This window comes from Pristiophorus japonicus, chromosome 20 (genome assembly GCF_044704955.1).
Source record: "Pristiophorus japonicus isolate sPriJap1 chromosome 20, sPriJap1.hap1, whole genome shotgun sequence".
NCBI classification, from domain to species: domain Eukaryota; kingdom Metazoa; phylum Chordata; class Chondrichthyes; family Pristiophoridae; genus Pristiophorus; species Pristiophorus japonicus.
Window position 1 is genome coordinate 87,966,026 of NC_091996.1, and position 21,877 is coordinate 87,987,902.

Below are 21,877 nucleotides of genomic sequence, written 5' to 3' on the forward strand. Positions count from 1 at the left end.
CCTCCTGTATGGCTCAGAGACGTGGACCATGTACAGTAGACACCTCAAGTCGCTGGAGAAATACCACCAGCACTGCTTCCGCAAGATCCTGCAAATTCCCTGGGAGGACCGATGCACCAACGTTAGCGTCCTCGACCAGGCCAACATCCCCAGCATCGAAGCACTGACCACACTCGACCAGCTCTGCTGGGCGGGCCACATTGTCCGCATGCCAGACTCGAGACTCCCAAAGCAAGCGCTCTACTCGGAACTCCTTCACGGCAAACGAGCCCCAGGTGGGCAGAGGAAACGTTACAAGGACACCCTCAAAGCCTCCCTGATACAGTGCGACATCCCCACTGACACCTGGGAGCCCCTGGACAAAGACCAGTCCGCCCTAAGTGGAGGAAGTGCATCCGGGAGGGCGCTGAGCATCTCGAGTCTCGTCGCCGAGTGCATGCAGAAACCAAGCGCAGGCAGCGGAAGGAGCGTGCGGCAAACCAGTCCCACCCTCCCTTACCCTCAACGACTATCTGTCCCATCTGTGGAAGCAAGTCTTCCTCGATTCCGAGGGACTGCCTATGATGATGATGGTACTGCAAGCTGGGTTGACAGTGCCACCTACAGCAGGTGAGTGGTACTGCAAGCTGGGCCGACAGCACTGAACCTGTCGGGATGACCCATTCCTTTTACTAAGCGCTCTCTCTCACCCCCTTCCCCCTCCCCCAGTCTCTGCCAATGTTGGGCATGCGCCGGAGACCTGTCAGAATTTGTAATGACCCCCCTCTTGGGAATTAGAAAACTGGATAAAACCAAGTCGGAGGGGGTTTCAGAGTCGGGGAGTCTGACAGCTGTCACCGAGAGGCAGTCTCGCTTATTCAGGCTGTGAAAAAGTGAAAAGAGGCTTTTGGTCAGGCAGCGAAAGCCACCAGAAAGACAAAAGGAGCAGTGAAAGGAATTGAGGTCGGGTAGGGCGATCGGAGCCCCTGCAGCCAAAACTAGAACAAGTTGCGCTTGTAAAACGCCTTGAATGTGAAATGAATGTCCCCAGAAGCTTCACCAATAGCACGAAAGGGAAGATGGATGTCAAGCCAGCAAGAGAGAGAGTTTATGAAAGGAGTTGAAAGAAAGACTTGTATTTATATAGCGCCTTTCACGACCACTGGATGTCTCAAAGCGCTTTACAACCAATGAAGTACTTTTGGAGTGTGGTCACTGTTGTAATGTGGAAAACACGACAGCCAATTTGCGCACAGCAAGCTCCCACAAACAGCAATGTGATAATGACCCAGATAATCTGTTTTTGTGATGTTGATTGAGGGATAAATATTGGCCCCAGAACACCGGGGATAACTCCCCTGCTCTTCTTCGAAATAGTGCCACGGGATCTTTTATGTCCACTTGAGGGGGCAGACGGGGCCTCGGTTTAATGTCTCATCCAAAAGACGGCACCTCCGACAGTGCAGCGCTCCCTCAGCACTGCACTGGGAGTGTCAGCCTAGATTTTTGTGCTCAAGGCCCTGGAGTGGGATTCGAACCCACAACCTTCTGACTCCGAGGTGAGAGAGAGTGCAATCCATTGAGTCACAGCCACAGCTATATAGCGCCTTTAACGTATTAAAACATCCTGAGGCGCTTCACAGGAGCGATTATCAAGCAAAATTTGACACCGAGACCCATAAGAAGATACTAAGACAGGTGGCCAAAAGCTTGATCAAAGAGCTAGGTTTTAAAGAGCGACTTAAGAAAGAAAGTCTTGCATTGCCTTTCACGACCACCGGACGTTCCAAAGCGCTTTACAGCCAATGAAGTATTTTTTGGAGTGTGGTCACTGTTGTAATGTGGGAAACACGGCAGCCAATTTGCGCACAGCAAGCTCCCACAGACAGCAATGTGATAATGACCCAGATAATCTGTCTTTTTTTGTTATGTTGATTGAGGGATAAATAATGGCCAGGTCCTTTAAAGGAGGAGAGAGAGGCGGCGAGGAGGGAGGAGGGAGGGAGTTCCGGAGCTTAGGGCCTAGGCTGCTGAAGGCATGGCCACCAATGGTGAAGCGTTGGAAATCAGGGGATGCGCAAGAGGCCAGTATTGGAGGAGCGCAGAGATCTCGGAGGGTTGTAGGGCTGGAGGAGGTTACAGAGGCCATGGAGGGATTTGAACATGAGGATGTGATAGGAATATGGAGATCGGGCAGGAAAGTGCACTTGAGGTCGATGACCAGCCATGATCTCATTGAATGGCGGAGTAGGCCTGATCGGCCTGCTCCTATTTCTTATGTTCTAATGAGAATTTTTAAATCGACCGGGAGCCAACAATGTAGGTAAAGATCGGTGAGGAACATTTTACGGGCTTGCTGCAGTCAACGTACATGATTATTGTCCAAAATTAAAGCACGTGGTATTGGGGGTAATGTATTGACGTGGATAGAGAACTGGTTGGCAGACAGGAAGCAAAGAGTAGGAATAAACGGGCCCTTTTCAGAATGGCAGGCAGTGACTAGTGGGGTACCGCAAGGTTCAGTGCTGGGGCTCCAGCCATTTACAATATACATTAATGATTTAGATGAAGGAATTGAGTGTAATATCTCCAAGTTTGCAGATGACACTAAGCTGTGAGGACGATGCTAAGAGGCTGCAGGGTGACTTGGACAGGTTAGGGGAGTGGGCAAGTGCATGGCAGATGCAGTATACTGTGGATAAATGTGAGGTTATCCACTTTGGGGGCAAAAACAGGAAGGCAGCATATTATCTGAATGGTGACAGATTAGGAAAAGGGGAGGTGCAACGAGACCCGGGTGACATGGTACATCAGTCATTGAAAGTTGGCATGCAGGTACAGCAGGCGGTGAAGAAGGCAAATGGCATGTTGGCCTTCATAGCGAGGGGATTTGGGAATCAGAGCAGGGAGGTCTTACTGCAGTTGTACAGGGCCTTGGTGAGACCACACCTTGAATATTGTGCACAGTTTTGGTCTAATCTGAGGAAGGACGTTCTTGCTATTGAGGGAGTGCAGCAAAGGTTCACCAGACTGATTCCCGGGATGGCAGGACTGACATATGAGGAGAGACTAGGTCGACTAGACTTATATTCCTTGGAATTTAGAAGAATGAGAGGGGATCTCATAGAAACATATAAAATTCTGACAGGATTGGACAGGTTAGATGCAGGAAGAATGTTCCTGATGTTGGGGAAGTCCAGAACCAAGGGTCACAGTCTAAGGATAAGGGGTAAGCCATTTAGGATCGAGATGAGGAGAAACTTCTTCACCCAGAGAGTGGTGAACCTGTGGAATTCTCTACCACAGAAAGTTGTTGAGGCCAGTTCGTTGGATATATTCAAAAGGGAGTTAGATGCGGCCCTTACGGCTAAAGGCATCAAGGGGTATGGAGAGCAAGCGAAGAATGGGGTCCTGAAGTTGCATGATCAGCCATGATCATATTGAATGGTGGTGCAGGCTCGAAGGGCCGAATGGCCTACTCCTGCACCTATTTCCTATGTTTCTATGATTCAAAGGTACGGTCAAACGGTTAAATCATTGCTGTCCGGTCCTGGAAAGGGGAGGTGTCCTGGGACCGAGAGCTGTGCTCGCCGTGTCCTCCTGCTCCCTGGAGAACAGTTACGGTATTGTGTCGGGCCGAGTGACGGGCATTTATTGCGACATCTCTTTCACCACAGGATGAGTTCCGCACGTGTTTCAGAGTCAGGGTGCGCTGCCTGGAGGCCCCGGGATACGAACCCCTGGGCGTGCTGTGGCCGAGCGACGACAAGGAGGCTGCGTACAGCCCGACCACCCCCGTGATCCAGCAGGCAGAGTGCGAGAAGGATCTGCTACCCAGGACTCCAGACGTGGAGGGAGTTCAGGTCAGAGTGAGCGGTTTCTTTTCCTGTCTCTACGTGTTTAAAATGATTTCGATGCCCTCTAATAGAAGGCAAATGGTATGTTGGCCTTCATAGCGAGGGGATTTGAGTATAAGAAGAGGGAGCTCTTACTGCAGTTGTACAGGGCCTTGGTGAGGTCACACCTTGAATATTGTGTACAGTTTTGGTCTCCTAATCTGAGAAAGGACATTCTTGCTATTGAGGGAGTGTAGCCAAGGTTCACCAGACTGATTCCCAGGATGGCAGGACTGACATATGAAGAAAGACTGGATCGACTAGGCTTATATTCAATGGAATTTAGAAGAATGAGAGGGGAATCTCATAGAAACATCTAAAATTCTGACTAGACAGGTTAGATGCAGGAAAAATGTTCCCGATGTTGGGGGAAGTCCAGAACCAGGGGGTCACAGTCCAAGGATAAGGGGTAAGCCATTTAGGACCGCGATGAGGATCCCGAACTACATCCTGAAGGGTGGAAGATGCCTGTGGGTGGATTGTTTTAACGTGGGGTGGCCGTTGCACACCAGCCACCACACGGGGCTTGACAGAGCTAGGTCTTGGTCCAGTGGCAAGGGTTAACCAGGACGACTGGAGACCAGCTCTGCTGCACGGACCCAGTGCGCGCACATATCGCACAGTGTGGGCTGGGCCCGTGCTGCCCCCTGGGTCCCTCGCCTCTCCTGGGCCCCGAACTCTCGCCTCTCCTGGGCCCCCCGATCACGTCCCTCTACAGTCTCTCGCCGCTCCTTCGCCCCGACCTCGCCGCTCCTGCTGTACCTTGCCCGCGCTGCAGTCAGCCGCCGCCCTCCTGCAGCAGCACGCGCTGCCCCCTGCCGTGTGGTATGCCACCGCACACTGCTCCGTCCAATGGCCCCGGCGCCGATGGTCTTGGGAGCGCCTGCGTATCCAGGGGCTAGCGATAGGGAGAGGGAATTCACCAAGGTTCCTGATCCAGATTGCAACCCCCGGCGATCCCCTGCGGGGAGGGACGGCAGGAGAGTGGGGTTTGGGCTCAGCCGAGATGCACCACTTGGTAGAATAGAGCACCGACACCCGCCTGGGCCAGGGGTCGAGTGCCTTCGGGGAGTAACGGTGAACGCGCGAGAACGCGCGATAAGGCTGTGCTCCTAACCCTTGACCCTCTCCCGAACTTTGATCCCCCCTCGACCCTGATCATTTTTTTCCCCTCATTTTTTTTCCCCTCCACCAAATCAGGTTCGCTATTTCGTCCACCAGAACGTCAAGTACGTGTGGAGCCCGCGGGGACAGATGTTCCGCAGACTGACCGCGCTGGAGGAGGGATTCCTGTGTTCGACGCTCCACGCCTGCCACAGCGCCGGGCTGACTCGGCTCAGCAACGACTATCGGTACGAGCCCGCGGAGGGGGAGGGGCGCTCGGGCCCGGGTGTCGGGAGGGCGGGGGTGGGGGGTCTTGTTCAAAAACAGAAGAGAGAAAGACTTGCTTTATCTGGGACCTGTCTCGTACAAAGTACTTTCTGACGTGTGGTCACTGCTGTAACGCAGGAAACACGGCAGCCGATGTGTGAACAGCAATGTGATAGTGACCAGATAATCTGCTTTTGTTATGTTGATTGAGGGATAAATATTCAGGGTGACTATTTGCACTGTGTTTTTTTTCTGCGCCCGCGTCCTCTGGACTCCGCCCGTGACGCCTCTCGCGCACACGCAGGCTCCTCGGAACCTGAACCGGAAACCATCGTCATAGGCAGTCCCTCGGAATCGAGGAAGACTTGCTTCCACTCCTGAAGTGAGTTCTTTGGTGGCTGAACAGTCCAACACGAGAGCCACAGTCTCTGTCACAGGTGGGACAGATAGTCGGCGGGAGAAGGGGGGGGTTGGCACTGATTTACCGCACGCTCCTTCCGCTGCCTGTGCCTGATCTCTTCACGCTCGCAGCGTTGAGATTCGAAGAGCTCAACTGCCCCCCCCAGCCTTCCGGATACAATTTCTCCACTTAGGGCGGTCTTCGGCCAAGGTCTGCCAGGTGTCAGTGGTGATGTTGCACTTTACCAGAGAGGCTTTCAGGCTGCCCACCTTTGGCTCGTTTGCCATGAAGGAGCTCCGCGTAGTGCAATTGCTTCGTCAGAAGGTTGTGGGTTCAAGTCCCACTCCAGGGACTTGAGCACAAAAATCTAGGCTGACACTCCCAGTGCAATGTAAGCTGAGCTTTGCTCTGTGCAGCCTGTCTCTGTTAATGCACAGTCCCTTTAGATTTCGGCTCGTGTGCAGGACATTTCAGACTATTGTCCCAGTGCAGTACTGAGGGAGCGCCGCACTGCCGGAGGTGCTGTCTTTCAGATGAGATGTTAAACCGAGGCCCCGTCTGCTCTCTCAGGTGGACGTAAAAGATCCCTACGCCTAGTACTTCGAAGAAGAGCAGGGGGAGTTCTCCCCGGTGTCCTGGCCAGTATTTATGGACCCAGTTATTTGCACTGTGTTTCTGGCTGATTGGCTCTCCATTATCACATGACCTGATTGGTCCCCTTGGAGGATAAGCCACACCCAGAAGCCTCTCTGGAATGTGTATCTGAAACCGCCCAGCGCAAGTTCTGAGTGACTTTGCAAAGTGTAATTCGAGCCATTCTGACTTCAGAATACCACTGCAAGCAGTCACAGAGCCGCACCCCCATCTCTCTCTCCCACAGAAGGCTGCAAGAATGCAAAGATTGGAAGCAATGTTTCAGCGGCGGACTCCATGCAGTCTCGTGGGGGCCCTCTCGATCTTTTACGTCCACTTGAGAGAGCAGACGGAGCCTCGGTTTAACGTCTCATCTGAAAGACGGCACCTCCGGCAGTGCGGCGCTCCCTCAGTACTGCACTGGGCAATGTTCCCGTTGAGGCGCGCGCAGCCGCCCAGTGTCCTGCACGCGAGCTGAAGTCTAAAGGGACTGTGCATTAACAGAGACGGACTGCACAGAGCAAAGCCCAGCTTACACTGCACTGGGAGTGTCAGCCTAGATTTTTGCGCTCAGGTCCCTGGAGTGGGACTTGAACCCACAACCTTCTGACTCCGAGGCGAGAGTGCTGCCCACTGAGCCATGGCTGTTCAGTCTGGGAGTTGGGGTGAGGGGGTGGGTGGAGGAGCGTTTGCTTTGGGAGGGATTTGAGTCTCGCCTCACGGAAACATATAAAATTCTGACGGGACTGGACAGGTTAGATGCAGGAAGAATGTTCCCGATGTTGGGCAAGTCCCGAACCAGGGGTCACAGTCTAAGGATAAGGGGTAAGCCATTTAAGGATAAGGGGTAAGCGATGAGGAGAAACTTCTTCACTCAGAGAATTGTGGACCTGTGGAATTCTCTACCCCAGAAAGTTGTTGAGGCCAGTTCGTTGGATATATTCAAAAGGGAGTTAGATGTGGCCCTTACGGCTAAAGGGATCAAGGGGGATGGAGAGAAAGCAGGAATGGGGTACTGAGGGAATGATCAGCCATGATCATATTGAATGGTGGTGCAGGCTCGAAGGGCCGAATGGCCTGCTCCTGCACTTATTTTCTGTGTTTCTCACGATTGTTGTGGTTCTACAGGAAACTGTTTTACGGAGAGAATCAGATTGATGTGAAAGTGCCTTCAATCGCCCGGCTCCTAGTGAAGGAGGTAAGTTATCCAGGGTACAAAACCTTCCCTCCCCCACCCTTTATCCGTTCGTCCCCGTGAAATGCACGGGTGAGACACACCGGCGGCCTGTTGCCGCGATCCAGGACGCGGGGGAGAGCGAGAGGCGCTGTTTCCGCGCAGCCAGCGCCGTCCCAGTAGACGAGGCTCTGACCGGCGGCTAGACAACCCTGTTCAGCGTCTGACGTTTCCCCCCCCCCACGTCTGGCGCAAGTGGTCAGAGCAGGGCCGGCGCGGGAAGAGGGCGCTGTGATTTGAAAGAAAAAGAAAGACTTGGATTTCTATAGCGCCTTTCTCCTCTGTTCCCTCTCCAGTGCGATCACATCCTTCCTGTAATGTGGTGACCAGAACTGCACGCAGCACTCCAGCTTTTGCCTTTAAAGAAAGAAAGGCTTGCATTTATATAGCGCCTTTCACCACCTCAGGACATCCCAAAGCGCTTCACAGCCAATGAAGTATTTTTGGAGTGTGGTCACTGTTGTAATGTGGGAAACGCGGCAGCCAATTTGCGCACAGCAAGCTCCCACAAACAGCACTGTGATAATGAACCGGATAATCTGTTTTGGTTATGTTGGTTGAGGGCTAAATATTGACCATAAGAGTACTATAATGTCGAGGAGAAAATCTTCCAGCGCCAGAATTTTGCTCTTCTCTAGACATGGATAAAAGAATTTGGGAGTTGGAAAGTTTAAGACAATCTATAAAGTCTTGACACAGACGGGGATACTGATAATGAGTCGTACGTGTCTGTAATTCTTGGCTACTGACAGAAGTGTGTTGCTGAAGTAGAGCAGAGGCACTGAATGTGTTTTTAAGAGTGCGAAGGCTGATCAAAGCCTGAATCCTAGGCAAGGAGAGCCTGTTGCCCCAGCTTCTCTCCTCTGGGACAAGTTCAAATGCAGGCAGAAAGGATAGAAGTCTCTCCCAACTGCTGTATGCAGCGACCCAACGTGAAACGAGTTTGCTGTGCTCTCCATCCCTGTAAAATCGGATATTTTCTTCTGATAATCTGTATCTAACCCTGTGCTGTACCTGCCCTGGGAGTGTTTGATGGGACAGTGTAGAGGGAGCTTTACTCTGTATCTAACCCTGTGCTGTACCTGCCCTGGGAGTGTTTGATGGGACAGTGTAGAGGGAGCTTTACTCTGTATCTAACCCCGTGCTGTACCTGCCCTGGGAGTGTTTGATGGGACAGTGTAGAGGAAGCTTTACTCTGTATCTAACCCCGTGCTGTACCTGCCCTGGGAGTGTTTGATGGGACAGTGTAGAGGGAGCTTTACTCTGTATCTGACCCCGTGCTGTACCTGCCCTGGGAGTGTTTGATGGGACAGTGTAGAGGGAGCTTTACTCTGTATCTGACCCCGTGCTGTACCTGCCCTGGGAGTGTTTGATGGGACAGTGTAGAGGGAGCTTTACTCTGTATCTAACCCTGTGCTGTACCTGCCCTGGGAGTGTTTGATGGGACAGTGTAGAGGGAGCTTTACTCTGTATCTAACCCCGTGCTGTACCTGCCCTGGAAGTGTTTGATGGGACAGTGTAGAGGGAGCTTTACTCTGTATCTAACCCTGTGCTGTACCTGCCCTGGGAGTGTTTGATGGGACAGTGTAGAGGGAGCTTTACTCTGTATCTAACCCCGTGCTGTACCTGCCCTGGGAGTGTTTGATGGGACAGTGTAGAGGGAGCTTTACTCTGTATCTAACCCCGTGCTGTATCTCTCCCGTTCTCTCAAGGTGCTGAACCCATTCTACATTTTCCAGTGCTTCAGTGTGATCCTCTGGTCCTTCGATGATTATTATCTGTACGCATCCGCCATCGTCTTTATGTCTATCGTCTCCATTTGTACCTCGCTGTACACTGTGCGAAAGGTGAGGGAACCCGCTATCCAACCATCATCAAACCGGCCCGGGCTCCGAACGCAACCCTCTCAGCCGCTCCTTTATTTTGTCTCCTCAGCAATACGTCCTCCTGCACGACATGGTGGCTGCTCACAATGTGGTGCGAGTGAAGGTATACCGCAGCAACAACGGTGAGTCAGCCTCTCGCACTCGCCGCAGTCTGCCTCCTTTCCCTCCCGCTTTCAGTCTCTCCTCTCTCTCTCGCGCTCCTCTCTCTCGTTCTCTCGAGCTCTCTCTCGTTCCCTCGCGCTCTCTGTCCCGTGCTCTCTCTCACGCTCTCTCTGTCTCGCGCTCTCTCTCACTCTCTCTCTCTCTCTCTCTCTCGTGCTCGCGCTCTCTCTCTGCCCCCCCCCCCCCCGCTCTCTCTCCCTCCCGCTCTCTCTCACGCGCGCTCTTTCTCGCTCTCACGCGCTCTCTCTTTCGCGCCCTCTGTCTCGATATCTCTCTCGCGATCTCTCTCTCTCTCACACACTCTTGCCCTTTCTCTTTCTCGCACCCTGCTCTGCCTCCCTGGTGCTCTGCGAACCTCGCTCCCTCTCCCTCTGCCTCCCTCTCTCTGTTGCTCCCCCTCTTCCTACTCGCTCTGTCCCTCGCTCTCTTCCCCCCCTCTTTCTTCCTGGCTCTGTCTCTCTCTCTCTCTCTCTCTCTCTCGCCTCTTTCTCCCACGCTCTCTCTGTAGCACACCTGTCTTGTTCCTGGGCAGGGAGTGAGGGATGAAATGTTCTCTAGTTCGCTGCTTGAGCGGGTGATCAATTCCTCCGTTGTCCGCAGTAACCGAGGAAATCTTCTCCACCGACCTGGTGCCCGGTGACGTCATCGTCATCCCGACCAATGGCATGATGATGCCCTGTGACGCGGTGCTGATCAGCGGAACGTGTGTTGTCAACGAGAGCTTGTTAACCGGTGAGGAGCCCAGTGTTGCAGTGCTGGGGGGAAATCACCCAGTGTTACAGTGCTGGGGGCGTGCCCAGTGTTACAGTGCTGGGGGAACGGCCAGTGTTACAGTGCTGGGGGCGTGCCCAGTGTTACAGTGCTGGGGTAGGGGAATGTCCAGTGTTACAGTGCTGGGGGAATGACCAGTGTTACAGTGCTGCGAGAATGCCCAGTGTTACAGTGCTGGGGGATCGCCCAGTGTTACAGTGCTGGGGTGGGGGAATGCCCAGTGTTACAATGCTGGGGGAAGACCCAGTGTTACAGTGCTGGGGGAATGCCCAGTGTTACAGTGCTGGGGGCGTGCCCAGTGTTACAGTGCTGGGGGAAGAGCGCCCAGTGTTACAAAGCTGGGAGAAGGCCCAGTGTTACAGTGCTGGGGGAATGCCCAGTGTTACAGTGCTGGGGGGAGAGCGCCCAGTGTTACAGTGCTGGGGGGAGAGCGCCCAGTGTTACAAAGCTGGGAGAAGGCCCAGTGTTACAGTGCTGGGGGAATGCCCAGTGTTACAGTGCTGGGGGAACGCCCAGTATTACAGTGCTGGGGGGAGAGCGCCCAGTGTTACAGTGCTGGGGGAATGCCCAGTGTTACAGTGCTGGGGGAATGCCCAGTGTTACAGTGCTGGGGGAATGCCCAGTGTTACAGTGCTGGGGGAATGCCCAGTGTTACAGTGCTAGGGGAACGCCCAGTATTACAGTGTTGGGGGAACGCCCAGTGTTACAGTGCTGGGGAATGCCCAGTGTTACAGTGCTGGGGGAACGCCCAGTATTACAGTGCTGGGGGGAGAGCGCCCAGTGTTACAGTGCTGGGGGAATGCCCAGTGTTACAGTGCTGGGGGAACGCCCAGTATTACAGTGCTGGGGGGAGAGCGCCCAGTGTTACAGTGCTGGGGGAACGCCCAGTGTTACAGTGCTGGGGGAATGCCCAGTGTTACAGTGCTGGGGGCGTGCCCAGTGTTACAGTGCTGGGGGCGTGCCCAGTATTACAATGCTGGGGGAACGCCCAGTATTACAATGCTGGGGGAACGCCCAGTGTTACAGTGCTGGGGAAATGCCCAGTGTTACAGTGCTGGGGGCGTGCCCAGTGTTACAGTGCTGGGGGCATGCCCAGTGTTACAGTGCTGGGGAATGCCAAGTGTTACAGTGCTGGGGGCGTGCCCAGTGTTACAGTGCTGGGGGAATGCCCAGTGTTACAGTGCTGGGGGAATGCCCAGTGTTACAGTGCTGGGGGCGTGCCCAGTGTTACAGTACTGGGGGCGTGCCCAGTGTTACAGTGCTGGGGGCGTGCCCAGTGTTACAGTGCTGGGGGCGTGCCCAGTGTTACAGTACTGGGGGCGTGCCCAGTGTTACATTGCTGGGGGCGTGCCCAGTGTTACAGTGCTGGGGAATGCCCAGTGTTACAGTGCTGGGGGCGTGCCCAGTGTTACAGTGCCGGGGGAATGCCCAGTGTTACAGTGCTGGGGGCGTGCCCAGTGTTACAGTGCTGGGGGCGTGCCCAGTGTTACAGTGCTGGGAGCGTGCCCAGTGTTACAGTGCTGGGGGCGTGCCCAGTGTTACATTGCTGGGGGAACACCCAGCGTTACAGAGCTGGGGGAACACCCAGCGTTACAGAGCTGGGGTGGGGTACCATGCTTTTGTAACAGTGCCCAATGCTCAGTTCCTCCCCAGCAGGCAGTGCCATCGGGTCAGTAACGGGCATTGCCCTGGCGATGGGGCACCGCTGCCGATCACTGTCGTCGGGACGGGTGGACCACAAATTCCCTCATGTTTTGCTGGGACGCGCGGCCCCATTAACGGGCCGTTCAAATGTCCACACGCGCGTTTTTTTTCCCCTTATTAACGCCGGCAGCGGCCTGCACGGGACCACGGCTGCGCAGCTTCACGGGAACATTTGCGGACAGCGCTCGCTCACGGTGCAGCTCGTGCTGGTCTCTGGCCAACATTCAGCGGGTTAACGTTGGGCAGGGAGTTTACGCCGAACCCTTATAAATCGCCCATCGCTCCGGCCTCAACTGGAATATTGTGTCCAATTCTGGGCCCCGCACCCTGGCAAGGATGTCAAGGAGAGGCGAGATTTACTAGAAAGGTACCAGGGATGAGGGACTCCAGTTACGCAGAGTGACTGGAGAAGCTGGGGTTGATCTCCTTCGAGCAGAGAAGATTAAGGGGAGATTTGATAGAGGTGTTCAAAATCACGAGGGGGTTTTGATGAGAGTCGACAGGAAGGAACTGTTCCTGCTGACAGGAGGGCCGGGAACCAGAGGACACAGATTTAAGATAATTAGCAAAAGAACCAGAGGCAACATGAAAAAATATTTTATGCAACACGTTGTTATGATCTGGAATGCAAGTACGTTCAGTGGTAACTTTCAATAGGGAGTTGGATAAATACTTGATGGAAAGAGACAAGGAAACACTTATATAGCTTTCACAACCACATGATGTCCCAAAGCGCTTCACAGCCAATCTAATACTTTTGGAGTGTAGTCGCTGTTGTAATGTGGGAAACACGGCAGCCAATTTGCGCACAGCAAGCTCCCACAAACAGCAACGTGATAAATGGCCCAGATAATCTGTTTTTTAGTGATGTTGGTTGCGGGATACATATTGGCCCCAGGACACCGGCGTGACGGGGGAGCTCCTGCGGTTTGAAGGGTGGGACCCTGGAGCGGGCAGGCTGGGAGGGCTCGGGTTTGAAGGGTGGGGGTCTGGGGCGTGAAGGGTGGGCTCCTCGGACGTGAAGGGTGATTCTCCTCAGACGTGAAGGGTGGGGCGCCTGGGGCCTGAAGGTTGGGGCTCCTGGGGCCTGAAGAATGGGCCTAGCTGCTCTTCTTCGCAATAGTGGCCGTGGGATCGTTTATGTCCGCCTGAGAGAGCAGACGGGGCCTCGGTTTAACGTCTCATCCGAAAGACGGCACCTCCGACAGTGCGGCGCTCCCTCAGCACTGCACTGAAGTGTCAGCCTGGATTTATGCGCTCCAGTCTCTCGACCCACAACCTTCTGACTCAGAGGCGAGGGTGCTACCCACTGAGCCACGGCTGACACTGAAGGAAGTAAATTTGCAGGGAATGGGTTTAATTGGAAAGCTCTTTCAGAGAGCCAGCATGGGCCCGAGGGGCTGAACGGCCTCCTTCCGTGCTGTGTGATTCTAGGTTAATGCATCGCGGGCTCCAATCTGTTTGTGCCAAACTCGGTGTCGCTGATCGCCGCCTTAGCTGGGCCGCGGATGTTTACAGCGGGCAGATTAACCGTTGTGTTCACCGATATCCCAGCATTTAACAGCGCCGCCCATCTCTGGTCCCCAGGGGAAAGTGTGCCCGTCCTGAAAACCAACCTCCCGGACCCCGCCCGGTGCGGCAACGGGGCGATGCAGGAGGAGGTGTACAGCCCGGAGAACCACAAGCGCCACACGCTCTTCTGCGGCACAGCCATCATCCAGACCCGCTTTTACAGCGGCGAGCCGGTGAAAGCTGTCATCGTCCGGACAGGTACGGGGGTGGGGTAAAGTGGGGGAGGGGAGGGGGGGGCGGCGGGCGGCTGGGGGGGTAGTTGTCTCTGGGCCACGCAACAGCACAGCCTGCAGATCTGCATTGAAATACTAAATTAGGCCATATGGGGTGGGCTCCTGGGGTCTGAAGGGTAGGCTCCTGGGGTGTGAAAGGTGAGCTACTGGGGTTTGAAGGTTGGGCTCCTGGGGTGTGAAAGGTGGGCTCCTGGGGTTTGAAGGTTGGGCTCCTGGGGTTTGAAGGTTGGGCTCCTGGGGTGTGAAGGGTGGGGTCTTGGGGTGTGAAGGGTGGGCTCCTGGGGTGTGAAGGGTGGGCTCCTGGGGTGTGAAAGGTGAGCTACTGGGGTTTGAAGGTTGGGCTCCTGGGGTGTGAAAGGTGGGCTCCTGGGGTGTGAAAGGTGGGCTCCTGGGGTTTGAAGGTTGGGCTCCTGGGGTGTGAAAGGTGGGCTCTTGGGGTGTGAAGGGTGGGGTCTTGGGGTGTGAAGGGTGGGCTCCTGGGGTGTGAAGGGTGGGCTCCTGGGGTGTGAAGGGTGGGCTCCTGGGGTGTGAAGGGTGGGCTCCTGGGGTGTGAAGGGTGGGCTCCTGGAGTGTGAAGGGTGGGCTCCTGGGGTGTGAAGGGTGGGCTCCTGGGGTGTGAAGGGTGGGCTCCTGGGGTGGGAAGGGTGGGCTCCTGGGGTGAGAAGGGTGGGCTTCTGGGGTGTGAAGGGTGGGCTCCTGGGGTGTGAAAGATAGGCTCTTGTGGTCTGAAGGGTGGGCTCCTGTGGTCTGAAGGGTGGGCTCCTGGGGTTTGAAGGGTGGGCTCCTGGGGTGTGAAAGATAGGCTCCTGTGGTCTGAAGGGTGGGCTCCTGTGGTCTGAAGGGTGGGCTCCTGGGGTCTGAAGGGTGGGCTCCTGTGGTCTGAAGGGTGGCTCCTGGGGTTTGAAGGGTGGGCTCCTGGGGTGTGAAAGATAGGCTCCTGTGGTCTGAAGGGTGGGCTCCTGTGGTCTGAAGGGTGGGCTCCTGTGGTCTGAAGGGTGGCTCCTGGGGTTTGAAGGGTGGGCTCCTGGGGTGTGAAAGATAGGCTCCTGTGGTCTGAAGGGTGGGCTCCTGTGGTCTGAAGGGTGGGCTCCTGTGGTCTGAAGGGTGGCTCCTGGGGTTTGAAGGGTGGGCTCCTGGGGTGTGAAAGATAGGCTCCTGTGGTCTGAAGGGTGGGCTCCTGTGGTCTGAAGGGTGGCTCCTGGGGTTTGAAGGGTGGGCTCCTGGGGTGTGAAAGATAGGCTCCTGTGGTCTGAAGGGTGGGCTCCTGTGGTCTGAAGGGTGGGCTCCTGTGGTCTGAAGGGTGGCTCCTGGGGTTTGAAGGGTGGGCTCCTGGGGTGTGAAAGATAGGCTCCTGTGGTCTGAAGGGTGGGCTCCTGTGGTCTGAAGGGTGGGCTCCTGTGGTCTGAAGGGTGGAATCCTGGGTGTGAAGGGTGGGCGTCTCAGGCTGTGTCTGAGTTTCGAGCTACCCGATGTAGGCCTACCTGATTAAATGCTATTTTATTTCCCCTGCAGGTTTCTACACCTCGAAAGGGCAGCTGGTCTGCTCCATCCTGTACCCGAAACCCACGGACTTCAAGCTGTACCGTGACGCCTATCGCTTCCTGCTGTGCCTGGTGTGCATAGCTGGGATCGGCATGGTCTACAGCATCATCAGCAACGCCCTGAAGGGGGTGGGTACAGTGCACTCGATAACCATAACCACCTTCAACACTCACTCCCTCCACCACCGGCGCCCCCTGGCTGCAGTGTGCACCATCTACAAGATGCACTGCAGCAACTCGCCAAGGCTTCTTCGGCAGCACCTCCCAAACCCGCCACCTCTACCCCCTGGAAGGACGAGGGCAGCAGGCGCATGGGAACACCACCACCTCCACGTTCCCCTCCCAGTCACACACCGTCCCGACTTGGAAATATATCGGCCGTTCCTTCATCGTCGCCGGGTCACAATCCCGGAACTCCCTCCCTAACAGCACTGTGGGAGCACCTTCACCACACGGGACTGCAGCGGTTCAAGGCGGCGGCTCACCACCACCTTCTCAAGGGGCAATTAGGGATGGGCAATAAATGCCGGCCTTGCCAGCGACGCCCACATCCCAGGAATGAATTTATTTTCAAAAACCCGCAGTGGAGTGGAGGGGGGCGTGGGGGCGGCCTCGCAGTCCGCTGCCCATTTACTGGAGCTGTTGCGTCGCCTCTGTTGCCATGGGAACAATGGGCCCAGTGGGGTGAGGGCACAGCCTCGGATGTTGGATGAACCAGACGTTAACAATCCGCACACAATGCCCCATCTATGGGGGTGGGATGGCAGGGGCGGGGGGGGGGGTCAGGAGCGGTGGATGGGGGGTGGAGGGTAAGGTCATGCACTTGCGTTTGGGTAAGGGTCTTCAGCTGGGGGAGGGATGCACATGCGCTGGGGTAAAGAACTTTGGCTGTGGGAGGCAGCACATGTGCTGGGGTAAGGGTCTTCAGCTGGGGGAGGGTGCACATGCGCTGGGGTAAGGGACTTCGGCTGGCACTTGGTGGCTTTTGGGGAGATCTATCCTCTGTGGCTTCTGTAGTCAAAATGGATCGAATTATAAATTGGAAAGTCAATCGGAACTTGGGCTGGGCGATTCCAGTTACACATTCCAGAGGAACTTCAGGGTGTGGCTTATCCTCCAAGGGGACCAATTAGCAATAGATCATGTGATAATGGAGAGCCAATCAGAAACGGCTGCCTTTCAGTTAGTGCAAATAAACGCATCCAAAAAAATGGAAAAGAAATATGGGCAAAGGTTATGGCTGTAAAGTGCCGAATCGAAAGATGAGCTGCTGTTCCTCGAGCTTGCGTTGAGCTTCCTTGAAACAATGTTGAGGACGGAGAGGTCAGAGTGTGAGTGGAGATAATAATAATAATCATGGCCCTTTGTTGTCAAAATGGCTGTTCATGGGAGGCCATTCGGCCCATCGTGCCAGTGCCACGGCAGAAACGTTCGCCCGGAAAAACGATCCGCCAAGTAGGGTTCCTACTCGCTGCTGGAGGCTGTTGGAGTAATGAAACTTGCCCAGGACTTGAACCTGGGTCCTCTGGCCCCTAGCGAGCCGAGCGTGTTAATCCACCATGCTACGGGGAGCCCCTTTCCCAAACGACCAGCCTATTACCATTGGCGGGAAAAACGAGAGGGAAATAAGGACGATGAGCGCCGCGCTCCAATTCGTCAGGCGTGCCGCGCTTCCCCCGTCACTTGGACCCGACGTGCCAACTGCTTACGTCCCATAATAACCATTAGCGGCCATTAGAGGGAACAGCGTGTGGCGGCATACCACTGCAGGGAGCAGCGGTGCTGCTGCAGGAGGGCGACGGCTGACTGCAGTGTGGGCAGGAGCGGCGAGGTCGCGGCGAAGGAGCAGCAAGAGTTCGTAGAGGGATGTGATCGGGGGGGGGGGCCCAGGAGAGACAAAAGTACAGGGCCCAGAAGAGGCGAGGGGCCCAGGGGCAGCATGGGCCCAGCCCACACTGTGCGATATGTGCACGCTCAGTCCGTGCAGCAGAGCTGGTCTCCAGTCGTCCTGGTTAACCCTTGCCACTGGACCAAGACCTCGCTCTGTCAAGCCCGTGTGGTGGCTGGTGTGCAAAGGTACCACACGTTAAAAAAAATCCACCCACAGGCATCTTCCACCCTTCAGGATTTAGTTCGGGATCCGGAATATCATTGAAACACCTGTGAACTCATCCGTTTTTGGCGTGGAAGCAAGTCATCCTCGATACGAGGGACTGCCTATGATGATGATAATAATCAACCACTTATAAAACTAAGCGGCCTATAGGGGTGTCGGGGATGTGTTTTTGGCGGGTGGGTGGGTGGGGGCGAAGCCGGGTGTCGCTGACCTTTGCCGACCTCTCCCCTTCTCTTGCCCTCAGGAGGAGACTTACCGCATCGTCATCGAGGCGCTGGACATCATCACCATCACCGTGCCACCCGCGCTCCCGGCCGCCATGACGGCCGGCATCGTGTACGCGCAGCACCGCCTCAAGCGGAAGGGCATCTACTCCATCAGCCCGCAGCGCATCAACGTGTGCGGGCAGCTCAACCTGGTCTGCTTCGATAAGGTCAGTCGCCCATCGGGGGTGTTCGGTGGGGTGGTGGGGTGGGCCCCCTCGAGATGTGTTCCCCCTCCCCCCTCATCATACATGGTCACCCTCAAAGCTTCCCTGATCAAGTGCAACATCCCCACCGACACCTGGGAGTCCCCGGCCAAAGACCAGTCCGCCCTAAGTGGAGGAGGTGCATAGAAAACATAGAAACATAGAAAATAGGTGCAGGAGTAGGCCATTCGGCCCTTCGAGCCTGCACCACCATTCAATAAGGTCATGGCTGATCATTTCCTCAGTCCCCCTTTCCTGCTTTCTCTCCATACCCCTTGATCCCCTTAGCCGTAAGGGCCATATCTAACTCCCTCTTGAATATATCCAATGAACTGGCATCAACAACTCTCTGCGCCAGGGAATTCCACAGGTTCACAACTCTCTGAGTGAAGAGGTTTCTCCTCATCTCAGTCCTAAATGACCTACCCCTTATCCTAAGACTGTGTCCCCTGGTTCTGGACTTCCCCAACATCGGGAACATTCTACCCGCATCTAACCTGTCCTGTCCCGTCAGAATCTTATAAGTTTCTCTGAGATCCCCTCTCATCCTTCTAAACTCCAGTGTGTAAAGGCCCAATTGATCCAGTCTCTCCTCATATGTCAGTCCAGCCATCCCAGGAATCAGTCTGGTGAACCTTCGCTGCACTCCCTCAATAGCAAGAACGTCCTTCCTCAGATTAGGAGACCAAAACTGAACACCATATTCCAGATGAGGCCTCACCCAGGCCCTGTACAACTGCAGTAAGACCTCTCTGCTCCTATACTCAAATCCCCTCGCTATGAAGGCCAACAGACCATTTGCCTTCTTCACCGCCTGCTGTACCTGCATGCCAACTTTTAATGGCTGATGTACCATGACACCCAGGTCTCGTTGCATCTCCCCTTTTCCTAATCTGCCGCCATTCAGATAATATTCTGTCTTCACGTTTCCGGGAGGGCGCTGAGCACCTCGAGTCTCGACACAGAGAGCATGCAGAAATCAAGCGCAGGCAACGGAACGAGCGTGCAGCAAACCAGTCCCACCCACCCTTTCCCTCAACGACTATCTGTCCCACCTGTGACAGGGACTGTGGTTCTCGTATTGGACTGTTCAGCCACCTGAGAACTAATTTTTAGAGTGGAAGAAAGTCTTTCTCGATTCCGAGGGACTGCCTATGATAACATGGTCAATGGCATCGCCGCACTTGCAGCGGAGGCAGGGTTGAGGGCAGAATTCCTCCTCCTCCCTCCTTGTACCATCAAGTTTGCTGATGATACAAAGATGGATGGGAAAGCAAATTGTGAGGAGGACACAAAAAATCTGCAAAGGGATATAGACAGGCTAAGTGAGTGGGCAAACATTTGACAGATGGAGTATAATGTGGGAAAATGTGAGGTTATCCACTTTGGCAGAAATAATAGAAAAGCAAATTGTAATTTAAATGGAGAAAAATTGCAAAGTGCTGCAGTACAGCGGGACCTGGGGGTCCTTGTGCATGAAACACAAAAAGTTAGTGTGCAGGTACAGCAAGTGATCATTGGCCTTATTGCAAGGGGGATAGAGTATAAAAGCAGAGAAGTCCTGCTACAACTGTACAGGGTATTGGTGAGGCCACACCTGGAGTACTGCGTGCAGTTTTGGTCTCCGTATTTAAAGAGGAATATACTTGCATTGGAGGCTGTTCAGAGAAAGTTTACTAGGTTGATTCTGGGGATGAGGGGGTTGACTTATGAAGAAAGGTTGAGTAGTTTGGGCCTACACAAGAATTCAAAAGAATGAGAGATGATCTTATTGAAACGTATAAGATAATGAGGGGGCTCGACAAGGTGTATGCAGAGAGAATATTTCCATTCATAGGGGAAACTAAAACTAGGGGACATAAGGGGCCGCCCATTTAAAACTGAGATGAGGAGGAATTTCTTCACTCAGAGGGTTATAAATCTGTGGAATTCTCTGCCTCAGAGAACTGTGGAGGCTGGGTCATTGAATATATTTAAGGTGGAGATGGACAGATTTTTGAGCGATAAGGGAGTAAAGGGTTATGGGGAGCGGGCGGGGAAGTGGAGCTGAGTCCATGATCAGATCAGCCATGATCGTATTAAATGGCGGAGCAGGCTCGAGGGGCCAAATGGCCGACTCCTCCTATTTCTTATGTTCTTATGTTCTCTCCTATAGGCTGCTCTGATGAAGTTAGAAAAGAAAGACTTGTATTTATATAGCGCCTTTCACGACCACCGGACGTCCCAAAGCGTTTTACAACCAATGAAGTACTTTTTGGAGTGCAGTCACTGTTGTCATGTAGGAAACGCGGCAGCAAGCTCCCACACACAGCAATGTGATAATGACCAGATAATCTGTTTTTAGTTGATTGAGGGATAAATATTGGCCCCAGGACACCGGGGATAACTTCCCTGCTCTTCTTCGAAATAATGCAATGGGATCTTTGACTGAGAGAGCAGATGAGACCTTGGTTTCACGGCAGAAAGGGAGAAAGATTGCAAAGTGCCGCAGTACAGCAGGACCTGGGGGTACTTGTGCATGAAACGCAAAAGGATAATATGCAGGTACAGCAAATGATCAGGAAGGCCAATGGACTCTTGGCCTTTATTTCAAAGGGGTTAGAGTATAAAAGCAGGGAATTCTTGCTACAGCAATATAAGGTATTGGTGAGGCCACACCTGGAATACTTCGTGCAGTTTTGGTTTCCATATTTACGAAAGGATATACTTGCTGTGGAGGCAGTTCAGAGAAGGTTCACTAGGTTGATTCCGGGGATGAGGGGGTTGACTTATGAGGAAAGGTTGAGTAGGTTGGGCCTCTACTCATTGGAATTCAGAAGACTGAGAGGTGATCTTATCGAAACATATAAGATTGTGAAGGGCTTGACAAGGTGGATACAGAGAGGATGTTTCCAATGATGGGGGAGACTAGGAACTAGAGGGCATGATCTTAGAATAAGGGGCCGTCCATTTAAAACAGAAATGAGGAGAAATTTCTTCTCTCAGAGGGTTGTAAATCTGTGAAATTTGCTGCCTCGGAGAGCTGTGGAAGCTGGGACATTGAATAAATTTAAGACAGAAATAGGTAATTTCTTAAACGATAAGGGGATAAGGGGTTATGGGGAGTGGGTGGGGAAGTGGAGCTGAGTCCATGATCAGATCAGCCATGATCGTATTGAATGGCGGAGCAGGCTCGAGGGGCTATATGACCGAGATGAGCAGAAACTTCTTCATTCAGAGAGTGGTTAACCTGCGGATTTCTCTACCGCAGAAAGTTGTTGAGGCAAGTCCGTTAGATATATTCAAGAGGGAGTTAGATATGGCCCTTACAGCCAAAGGGATCAAGGGGTATGGAGAGAAAGCAGGAAAAAGGTACTGAGGTTGAATGATCAGCCATGATCTTATTGAATGGCGGTGCAGGCTCAAAGGGCCGAATGGCCTATTCCTGCACCTAATTTCTATGTTTCTATGTTACTCCTGCTCCTATTTCTTATGTTCACCTCCGAGAGCGCGGCACTCCCTCTGTACTGTACTGCGACGTGTCAGCCTAGATTACGTGCTCAAGTCTCTGGAGTGGGACTTGAACCCACAACCTTCTGACTCGGAGGCGAGGGTGCTATCCACTGAGCCACAGCTGACATTGAAAGAAGCAGGGCATGGGGAAAGAGCAGAGGGAGTGGGGTGAATTGGATACCTCTTTCAGAGAGCCAGCATGGGCCCGTAGGGTCAAATGGCCTCCTTTTGTGCTGTGTTAGGTTAATGCATCGCGGGCTCCAATTTGTTTGAGCCAAACTCTGTCGCCGAGCACCACTTTCAATGGATCACAGGTGCTTACAGTGGGCAGATTGACTGATGTGTTCACCGATATTGGCACTTAATGGCAGATGGAGCCTTGGTTGAACATCCCTCCCTTGGTACTGCACTGGAGTGT

At 54.0% G+C, this 21,877-nt stretch overlaps 1 protein-coding gene across 2 annotated transcripts in view; it reads left to right on the forward strand.

Annotated features, from left to right (window-relative positions):
• LOC139232658 (polyamine-transporting ATPase 13A3-like) overlaps positions 1-21,877 on the forward strand; it is a 113,047-nt gene that overhangs the window by 35,686 nt on the left and 55,484 nt on the right. For both annotated transcript variants that reach the window (XM_070863117.1, XM_070863118.1), the window contains exons 5-13: positions 3,657-3,842; positions 5,076-5,227; positions 7,408-7,477; positions 9,226-9,360; positions 9,449-9,521; positions 10,162-10,293; positions 13,624-13,806; positions 15,354-15,511; positions 17,743-17,931. In XM_070863117.1, the coding sequence (XP_070719218.1) occupies positions 3,657-3,842; positions 5,076-5,227; positions 7,408-7,477; positions 9,226-9,360; positions 9,449-9,521; positions 10,162-10,293; positions 13,624-13,806; positions 15,354-15,511; positions 17,743-17,931 (1,278 nt within the window). The remainder of the gene's footprint in view (positions 1-3,656; positions 3,843-5,075; positions 5,228-7,407; positions 7,478-9,225; positions 9,361-9,448; positions 9,522-10,161; positions 10,294-13,623; positions 13,807-15,353; positions 15,512-17,742; positions 17,932-21,877) is intronic.